Source organism: Protobothrops mucrosquamatus, unplaced genomic scaffold, assembly GCF_001527695.2.
Source record: "Protobothrops mucrosquamatus isolate PMUCROS unplaced genomic scaffold, P.Mucros_1.0 scaffold9520, whole genome shotgun sequence".
Lineage (NCBI taxonomy): Eukaryota > Metazoa > Chordata > Lepidosauria > Squamata > Viperidae > Protobothrops > Protobothrops mucrosquamatus.
The window spans coordinates 1-10,403 of record NW_015395310.1 but is presented as its reverse complement, the minus strand read 5'-3'; the positions used below and the strand labels follow the sequence as shown (position 1 = coordinate 10,403).

The following is a 10,403-nucleotide window of genomic DNA, read 5'->3' as shown; positions in this document are numbered from 1 at the left end:
CCAGTTGCCTCATGGGAAAAAAGCACATTTGGGACTTCTTTATAGACTTCACATTCTCCAACTAGGTAGAGCTAGGAGCACCTCTCAGAAGATCTGCAATGAATGGGGGCATGTCGTTCCTACTTCTCCCTTTTCCATAATAACAGAGTAAGAGTTGAAAGGGACCTTGGAGGTCTTCTAGTCCAACCCCTGCTCAAGTAGGAGTCCCTATACCATGCCACACAAATGGCTGCCCAATCTCTTCTTAAAAATCCCCAGCGATGGAGCACCCACAGCTTTTGGAGGCAAGCCATTCCACTGTCAATTGTTTTCACTTTCAGGAAACTTCTCCTTAGTTCTAGGTTGGATCTCTCCTTGATAAGTTTCCATTCATTACTTCTTGTCCTGCCCTCAGGTGCCTGGGAGAATAGATCAAACCCTTCTTCTCTGTAACAACCCCTCAAGCACTGGAAAACTGCTATCATGTAATCCAGAGGCTTCCAACCTTTTGAGCACCAGAGACCAGTTCTGTGGTGAAAGGTTTTTCTGTGGACCAGAGAGTGCGTGGTTTTGTGTGCTGCCTGCATCCCATGGATGGGGCTTTGCTTGTTTGTGCGGACCAGTTGCTGGCATGCCACGGACCGGTACTGGTCCACAGACTGGGTTGGGGACCCCTGATGTAATCCACAGTCCTTCTCTTTGTTGACTAGATATACCTAGTTCCCACAACTATTTGTCATATGGTTTAGCCTCTAGAGCCTTTAGCATCTTTGTTGTGGTTCTCTGCACTCTTTCTGGAATCTCAACATCTTTTTAATTAAAACTGGATGGAGTATTCCAAGCATGATCTTGAAACTAACACTTCACGTGATCTTTAGACTATCCCTCTGTTGATGTAGCTGAGGATTGCATTGGCTTTTTTGGTATCTGCAGCACACTGTTGGCTCATAGTTAAATGATGTCCATTAGGACTCCTTCATCCCTCTCACTTACTGCAGTTGAACCAGGTACCACCTATTCTATAGTTGTGCATTAGAGTTTTCTTGCCTAATATAAAACCATACTTTTCTCAACACTGCATTGCATTGTGTGAGATAGGGCCCAATGTGTGCTATCCCGCTCATGCATACACACATACCCATACCTTGGGTCTAAGGAATCTTTATTAAGACTTCCAAGCTTGAATGGGTATTCCCCAGCGATTCCCTGTGCTGGCACCAGTTCAATCACAGTAATTTTCACAGGCTATTCAAATGAAGTCAACACTGGTCCTCAAGGCAAAGGCAGTGTCAAGGTTCTGACTGATGAACCCAACCAAGCAAACACCTTCAAGACTCTTCAGGCTCTTAATGCAAGGCTTTATTGAGTACACCGTTTTGGCACATATGAAAGTAAAACCAGCTCTGGCAGGACTCCTCCCCATCCCCTATAGTAAGAGCATTAATTTCTTTCTCCTCTCTCTGGATCAGATCATGCTGCCCAATCAATGGCTGCATTAACAGAGGGATAGAATCAAGATCATGTGAAGTGTTAATACCACTTTACAAGGCCTTGGTAAGGCCACACTTGGAATACTGCATCCAGTTTTGGTCACCACTATGTAAAAAGATGTTGAGACTCTAGAAAGAGTACAGAGAAGAGCAACAAAGATGATTAGGGGACTGGAGGCTAAAACATATAAGGAACGGTTGCTGGAATTGGGTATCTCTAGTTTAATGAAGAGAAGGATGAGGAGGGACATAATAGCAATGTTCCAATATCTCAGGGGTTACCACAAAGAAGAGGGAGTCAAGCTATTCTCCAAAGCACCTGAAGGCAAGACAAGAAGCAATGGATGGAAACTAACCAAAGAGAGAAGCAACCTAGAACTAAGGAGAAACTTAGTTTCCATTGTCCTTGGTTCCCACAGTCTGCTTTCTTAATCTTTGAAGTCTGCATTCCAAACCTCTGCCCTCCCCCTGAGTTTGTTGGCAAACTGAGAAGCAATATCTGTTGCACCAGCAAGACTGGACTTTGAAACTTGACAAGGAGATCCGGTCCTCCAGGCAAAGGCAACTTCCAAGACAAACGCAAGTCCACAGCTGAAGAGACACGATCCCAAGTTCAAGGCAAGAAAACACAGCAAAGAAACAAACACATTGTCCCCAACGTTGTCTCCATCTGTCTGCTGTGCTAAATAGCCAGCTTCTGGTGCAGCCCATCAAGGCTACCTCCTCACGAGTAATTGAGCTGACCTTCACTGTTCCTGCCTTTTCTCTGCCTTACATGTTCTTGGATCAGGTGCAGAAGGCAGTTCCTCTTCCTGACCAGCTGCAGCTCTGCTTCAACCAAATCATTCTCAAATGGCTACTCAGAGCCACTGACCAACTCTCCTCCTGACGTGCCTGGAACTGGTTCATCCTCCTCTGAGCTGACATCTGGAGAGGTATCTAGGGAAGCGTCTGGGGGAAGTCATCATACGGTGTTCAAGTCTATCATGATCTTCTGAATCTTGAGCCTATCTTCCAAAGTGCTGGCTATTCTCCCCAGCTTGCTGTTGTCTGCACATTTGATGAGTTCCCCTTCTATCCCTTCATCTAAATCATTTATGAAGATGTTGAAGATACTGGACCTTAAACAGAACCTTGGGGTATCTCACTGCTTACTTCCCTCCAGGCAATTGAAGTTCTATTGAGGACTATACATTAATGCAGTTGGTCAGACAATTACGAATCCATCTTGTGGTGATGCTGTCTAGCCCACATTTTTTTATCTTATCAAGAAGTAGGCTGTGGTCTATTTTGTCAAATGCCTTACTGAAGTCCAAGTATACTATGTCCACCACATTTTGCTGGTCTACTGATTTAGTCACTTTTGTCAAAGAATGCAGTAAGGTTTGTCTGGCATGATCTGTTTTTGACAAACCCGTGTTGGCTTCTATAATAGCTTTGCTTGTTTCAGTGTATTCGCAGATCCATTGTTTGATTATCTTTTCCAGGATCTTCCTAGATATTGATGTCAGGCTGATTGGTATGTAGTTTCCTGGATCCGTGTTTTTTCCCCCTTTTTTGAAGATGGAATCACATCAGCTCTTTCCCAATCCCCTGGTAGTTCCCCAGTGATGACTGGGCCTAGTTCACTTCAATATGGCACCAATATGACTCTAACACAACTCATATATGGCTTCTTCACTGACTATAGAAGCATTATTGTAAAAAAAATACAGGCATCTTTTGCCTGCAATTACATCTTTAATCCCAATTGATACATTACATACTTCATCTGAAAAATTTACATTATGCCAGGATTTCACTCTCAAAATACAAACTAAAACTGTTAACCCAAGCTTCCTTTGCAACTGTATGATCCACAAATCATCACATTCCAAATATTGAAGAATCAGCCTGATGATTTAAACAGGACATTTTTTATATACATGCAAACTATGCAATGCCATTCTTAATTATGATGCACATAGTTACATGTAACTCACATAATTGTTTAAGTAGAAGAACACAGCTAATACTTAGCACCGACACATTTATTCGTTTAGAATTATTTATATCCCATTTTTCAACTTGAAAACTTTTTTAGTACAATTTATCAATGAAATACTGATATTTGGCACTGATCCTATCAGAAAGTAAGTAAGATCACCTGCATTTAGAAATCTGGAGATGTGAACTTCCACCAATCCCCAGCAAAGGTTTGTGACGATGGCATCATCACAAGAGTTTTATAATTATGGCACCGTGGAAATATGACTATTACTACCCTACGACTACATACATGCAGAAACTCAAAGAAATGTTCTTTTTTACATGGACTTTGTTTTTACAAAGAACTATATCTGTATTGCAAAACAGGAAGTGGGAGGGTTAGAGTTAAAAACATATTGAAACTTACATTTCAACATATATTCCAACAATATAAAGTGTGTAGCTTTTGCTTTAACCCTCTCATTTTACAGTATATATATATATATTCAAGAAGATAATCAAACACTAGGATAAAATACAAACAAAACTGCTTTAATATACTTAGCTTTCGTCGGCTAACTGCCAACGTCATCAGAGTAAAATGCCGGTGTTTTGGGAGCTTGCTTATAAAGCCGGCCGTTTTTGCGCTCTGCTCATGGAGCGAGTTACCGGTCTGCCCGCCCCAATTGGCCGTATTGTTTCTAGCTGTCCCGCATCAGTCCGTGTTTTCTTAAACTCAGGGATCATTTCCTCCCTTACGGTTGCTCTCCTTGTCCGCCTGGTTCGTGTCCGAGTGCCTGTTGTTGTGGGTTGGTTCCCTAACGCCTCCTGTCCTATGGCCACCCCTCCTTTTAGCTGTGCCCTAGCGTAATTAAGGACATATATATATACATACACACATATACATGTATATATATACATATATACATACATACATATATATATATATATATGCGATATTAATATTTACCTATTACATTCAAGGTTAGCGTGACATTAGATGTTCCAAAAGCATTGGTTGCTTGGCATGTGAAGGCTCCAGAATCATTAACTCCCACTGAACGGATGCTCAGCGTTAATTTTTGTTCGTATTCATAATCACGCACATTCTTGCTTTTGCTGGAAAGATTCTGTCGGCAAGGGAGAGGAAAAATTACCATCTAAGATACAGTGTACATAGCATCATTCTCAAATAAATTAAAAATAGATGTAATTATAACTTCACCATATTAATATTCATAACTTAAAACTTGAATAATAAGACATCAAGACAAACCTGTCACTGGAACCTCTCCATAGAAGACATCTATAGTCTTAAAGCTGTCTTTTTTGGAGAGCGGGGTGGGGGGTGGGGGGAGAAAAATATGAAGAAACCTCCTTAGGATTGTTCTTACTCTGCTTGCTTTGCTCTATATTTTGTATTTTTGGTATATGTGATGGTCTCTTGAGGTAACAAACCCAGAAGGAAATGTGTCCTAAAAACATTCACTATCGCGAAGTGCTTTCCAAATAAAGTTTGCAACATGGCAGTCCTCATAAGCCGAGGGTGTGTGTGTGTGTGTGTGTATGACTGTGTTTTAAAACTGGTATGTGAGCTTCTTATAATTGGGAATAAGTGGTATGAGAGAAGAACAGAGAAAGTTCAGTAGCTTCTACAGCAGTGTTTCTCAACCTTGACAATTTTAAGGCATGTGGACTTCAACTCCCAGAATTCCACAGCCAGCATTGCTGGCTGTGGAATTCTGGGAGTTGAAGTCCACATGCCTTAAAATTGTCAATGTTGAGAAACACTGTTCTACAGTGTTCCTGAGGTAACACTGAAGGAATTTCAGACTCAAAGGGATTCCTGATCAAGAAAACACAGCTGTCAAACAACTGTGATTTTTTTTTGTTTGGTTTGTGAAGTTAGCATGGACCAATGACCCCTGCTGTGGGGGTAACAAAAGAAGAATGTTCTATTCAAGGAAGGAAAGATCCTATTGAGTTGCAATATCTATTTACAAACTAAGCATTTGACTTCCCAACTGCGTTTAACAGGGAATCTGAGTGTTACCAATACAGTACTGAACATAATGCTTTTTTTTTTACACAATGCAAATTTCAACTCTATCCAAATATTATGATAGCTTTTTATTAACATGTGTTAAAGCAAATTTATTAACATGTGTTAAAGCAAGTACTTCCACTACTGAAAATTGGTTTTCGAATGTAATATTTAAAACGATATTGGAACTGTTTCAGAACTCCTTAAGATGTAGGCCCTGTGTGGACCACATACGTCAGGGGTCTTCAAACTTGGCCCTTTTATGACTTATGGACTTCAACTCCCAGAATTCCTCAGCCAGGCACGCTGGCTGAGGAATTCTGGGAGTTGAAGTCCACAAGTCATAAAAGGGCCAGGTTTGAAGACCCCTGACATACGTTATATGTCTGCTTTACTTCAGAATGGATGAATTAGGATCAGTCAATAAATAAGCACTTAAAAGACAGGAATTATGCCAGCAGCAGTGGATTAGCAGAGAATGGCCGGTAGCACTCTTGGGACGTATTATCCAAATTGTACTTTCTTGAGACTGCATCTCCACCATTGCCACACTGCACCCGTCTTCCTATTTACATGAGCTGCTGATTATATAGTTTAATCACTGCCATTAACAGTTGCCAATTAAGACTGAAATGGCTGTACTTAGCAAGGTTAGCTGGACTCTTTGGGGAACTTTTCCTATATAGTGAAATATAACTATCTACACATTTTTAAGCTATATAGGGCAACTCTGGGCAACTTACAATATAATGAACAGCTTAAAGGTGTTTAAAAAAACAATTAAAATTAGAATGAAAAAAACTGAAGGTTAACAATCAAGTTGATGGGCAGGGTGTGAGAGCTTTCTCTGCCCTGTCTCTACCCTGTCAGTGACCACCAATGTACCAGGGCCATCTCAGGGCCCCAAACCAAGCAGGAGAACCAAGTTTTTAGATTTTTACGGAAGCCAGGAATACGGGGGCACGTCGCAACCTCTGATGGGAGAATATTCCGTTCCAGAAGTTGTGGTTAAAATTTAATAGCAGGAATGGTTGCTATTAAAAGTATTTATTTAGAAGTGTGCCTTTTATGGGTGCCATATTGGAACTGAACTTCTTATATATAATTAATCTTAGCCAAAAGGCCAAGCAGCCTTATACCCTTTTGAGCCAACTCCAACTTGCCCCATGCTTGGCTTAGATCACCGAAACTTTTCATTAAGAACTAGAAACATGCGTATATAGACACACCATGTTTCAGTTGCCCACCACAAGATTGTTTCACATATCCAACAATCCAGAACAGCTTGCGTTCGTTTCTCCTGTTTCTCAACTCTCACTTCCATACAACAACTGGACAGAATGCCCCCTATTATTTTCATTTAATTTGACATTCATCCCTTGAAACTAACCACATCCTTGCAAGAATTGATCTCTTTGCTCTACTTTCCTGTCATTTATCATTTGGGTTCACAACATGACATTCATGTACATTCACACCCCCACCAAGACACCTCTAATGTACTTCAAACATTCCTTATCCATAAATACAGAACACGGTGTAGGGGACATGGAATACCCTAGTCCAGTGATGGCGAACCTTTTAGAGACCGAGTGCCCAAACTGCAACCCAAAACCCACTTATGTATTGTTGGGTGCCGGGTGGGTGTGGCCCACTGGGTGGGCGTGGCTGCGATGGTAACGGCAGACTGGGTGGGACTAAAAAGTTCAATCAATCAATTCCAACTTTGAAGATCTTTTTTTTCCCCGCGAGAAGTTGAAATTGATTGATTGATTGAACCTTTTTTTTTTGTACACGGCGGCGGAGGCCTAAAGCAAAAAGGTTTTATAAAACCGAGCTAAAGGCCCAGAACTGGGGTAATGGCGCGCGTGCCCACAGAGAGGGCTCTGCGTGCCACCTGTGGCACGTGTGCCATAGGTTCACCACCACGGCCCTAGTCTTACACCACAATCCCTATTGAACCATTCACTAAGCAGGCCATTTATTTTTAATCATGCTTTACTTCCACTATATGTGGTCTCTTATCCCATTCAGTATTCAGCATTCAGCATTCAACTCTTTCTTTGTACAAAACATTCCATACTTTGCTAACTATATTGTATACTTTCTGTAACACATGCACAGTAAACTTCCTTGCTCATATTCATGCACTTCCCAATGAACTGGGGATGAGCAAAATTTTGTTTTCTATACCACACAATTTGAGAATAGCATTCTATATTATGCTCAAATGGTGCTCATTTTCATTTCTTGTACTCTTTCAATCACAATTCTCTCAAATGCTGTCCCGGGAACACTTAGGAAAGTTATTCTTTCTTAGGTGGCCCAGTCCAGTGACTTGGGTGGCATAGGCAGCCCAGCCCAATTTTTTTCTCTCTTTTTATGATCTCGTAATCCCCTGCATAGGGATGAGTTGGGGTAATGGAATGGAGCTGAGCGTTTGCTGGCCAGATGCCCTTCCCGACACCTATGCAGAGGTCACAGTAGATATTTTCTCTTTGCGCCCAGAGAGAGAAATATCTGCCACTACCTAGGATCAAACTCACAGCCTCCTGATTGTGAGGCGAGAGCCCCACGTCTAGGCCACCACACCACTCTCGGAGTAGAACTTTAACAATAATAATAATCAGGGCTTTTTTTCTCATAGAATGCCCAGAACGGAGTTCCGGCACCTTTTTTGGATGGAACCTTGTAGGGTAGGCAAGGCGGGTTGTATGACGTGTGTGAGTTCTGTCACCTTTTTTTTTCTTTTTTTTTTTATAAAAATGCAGATAATAATAATAATAAATAAAAAAAATAAAAAGTGCTGCCTCTGTTTTTGAATCCATTCTTGTTATCCTTTAACACAGGGAAACAAAAACATTCTTCCAATCACCAGGCACAGCTACAATCTTCACATGCATTAAACATGTTGACAGCAACTCCACATAAACTACACCCAGTTTTAACACTTCTCCAGTTGTATCAACTCTACCTGCACTCTTACTATTTTTCAACATTCTCGCAGTATTTAGGACAGGATTTTTATTGTTTTGTTTTTTCTTGAATGCTAACATTTGTAGTGTTTGCTACAGTTCTATTCTTTGACATTCAATATCACTGGCATTACATAAAAATTTCAAACCTATTTTTTCCCAGCAATTCATTTGTTTCATTCAAAATCATTTTGAGTATTTAAAAATAAACTTATATATTTCATTCCACTTAGTATGTCATGGATTCCTGCTTCCAAAACAGTTATTAATTTCCATCAAAGCTTTTTTTTTTTTTTGCATTTTTTCTGTCTCTTTTAATTTTGACTATTCCTTGCTTTCTTGAATTACATTCTTTGTGACTACCTTTGAGATCTGTATACACATATTCTCTGCTCATCGTTTATTGCAGCAATTGTTTTCTTATATGCATCCCTTTCTCATCCATATCCTCTTTCATTTCCTCATTGTACCAAAACTTTTTTCAATTTCTTACTTCCCATTATCTTATCTTCATGCAGCTGTTCTACTTTCACTTCTATTCAAGATTTGTCAGTGCTATTATTCCAACAGTGATGCCTTGCGTGAATATTACTTTATCAAAGCTGATATATACATCTCAGACATGTTTTTAAGTTATTTTTTAGAAAGACTATTCTTTCAAGTACATTGGTACTTATTAGGTATAATAAACTCACCGCATTGCCTTGAAAAATCCAATTAGCTTGCAAAGAACTATCTATATCCCTGATTGTACATGTAACTTCAAATTCTTCACCTTCTTTGAGAAGTTGGTTTGTTTTGGATAAGGTGATGGATGGTAAGGATTTGTGAACTAAAAAACAATCCAGATGCACATTGTTGTCATTATTTGCAAAACCGTCACAAAAAGGGAGTTGGAATCGACAGTTCTTAATCTTCCAATAAAGTATCAGATTTGCTAAAGATATTTTAAATATCGTGACATATCACAGTTGTACATTAATCCAAATGAAAATGTAAAAACATTTATAGGCACTACCTAACAAACACAGATAATAAGCCTGCCCTAGTATTTAATCTTGCAAAAAGACTGATGGTGAATTAGAAAACTCTTCTAATACCATTTTATATGGCTACTATTCACAGTCTTGAATCCACCGATGGGATCGGAGAATACCTATTAGTGTGAAATATTTTCCTAATTATCTTACCTTTAAATACAGGCAGTCCTTGACTTACAACCATAATGGAGTCCAAAATTTCTGTAGACATTTGTTAACTGATTTTTCCTCCCCAATTTATCATCTTTCTTGCCACAGTTGTTAATCACCACAGCTGTTAATTAGCAACACGGTTGTTAAGTGAATCTGGCTTCCCCATTGACTTTGCTTGTTGCAAAAGGGGATCACATGACTCCTGGTCACTGCAACCATCATAAATATGAGTCAGTGGCCAAGCATCTGAATTCTGATCATGTGACCATGGGGATGCTGCAACGGTTGTGTGAAAAATGGCCATAACCTCGTTGTAAACTCGAGTGATCACTAAACCAACCGTCAAGTCAGGACTGCCTGTAAACTAGATACACACTGTTTGGAAAGCTGTACAAGAAAAGGGATTATACACAATGGTACGACCATAACAGATATTTGAGTTCAATTGAATGTATTTTTACCTGGTCTCACCACAAGCGTTATATCTTTCGATCTTTTTTCAACTCCATCTTGTTGTGCCACACACCGGTAACAACCTAGAAATGATCTCTGTACATTTTTTATGGTGATTCCCTTCTGAGGATCAGGAACTAATGTCATATGCTCAGGCAGAGATTTGTAATGGCATCTTTTCAAAGTGAAATTCGAAACATCTGGATCTGTCACTGGGCACACAATAAGAGCATCGCTGTCTTCCATTTCAAGTATTGTGGGCGTGTGAAAGAACAGAACCGTTGGATCTGTAATAAAAATT

The 10,403-nt window shown here is 40.0% G+C and overlaps 1 protein-coding gene across 1 annotated transcript; it reads right to left on the bottom strand.

The window, feature by feature from the left end:
* Nucleotides 1–4,407: 4,407 nt before the first annotated feature.
* LOC107300999 (mast/stem cell growth factor receptor Kit-like) lies at nt 4,408–10,380 on the bottom strand (the record flags this gene model as incomplete). The annotated part of the gene is made up of 3 exons (XM_015830271.1): nt 10,111–10,380; nt 9,152–9,288; nt 4,408–4,567 (listed from the first exon to the last, which is right to left on the bottom strand). Coding segments are annotated over exons 1-3 (535 nt in total), but the record flags the coding sequence as incomplete, so codon positions are not given.
* Between the last annotated feature and the right edge of the window lie 23 nt (nt 10,381–10,403).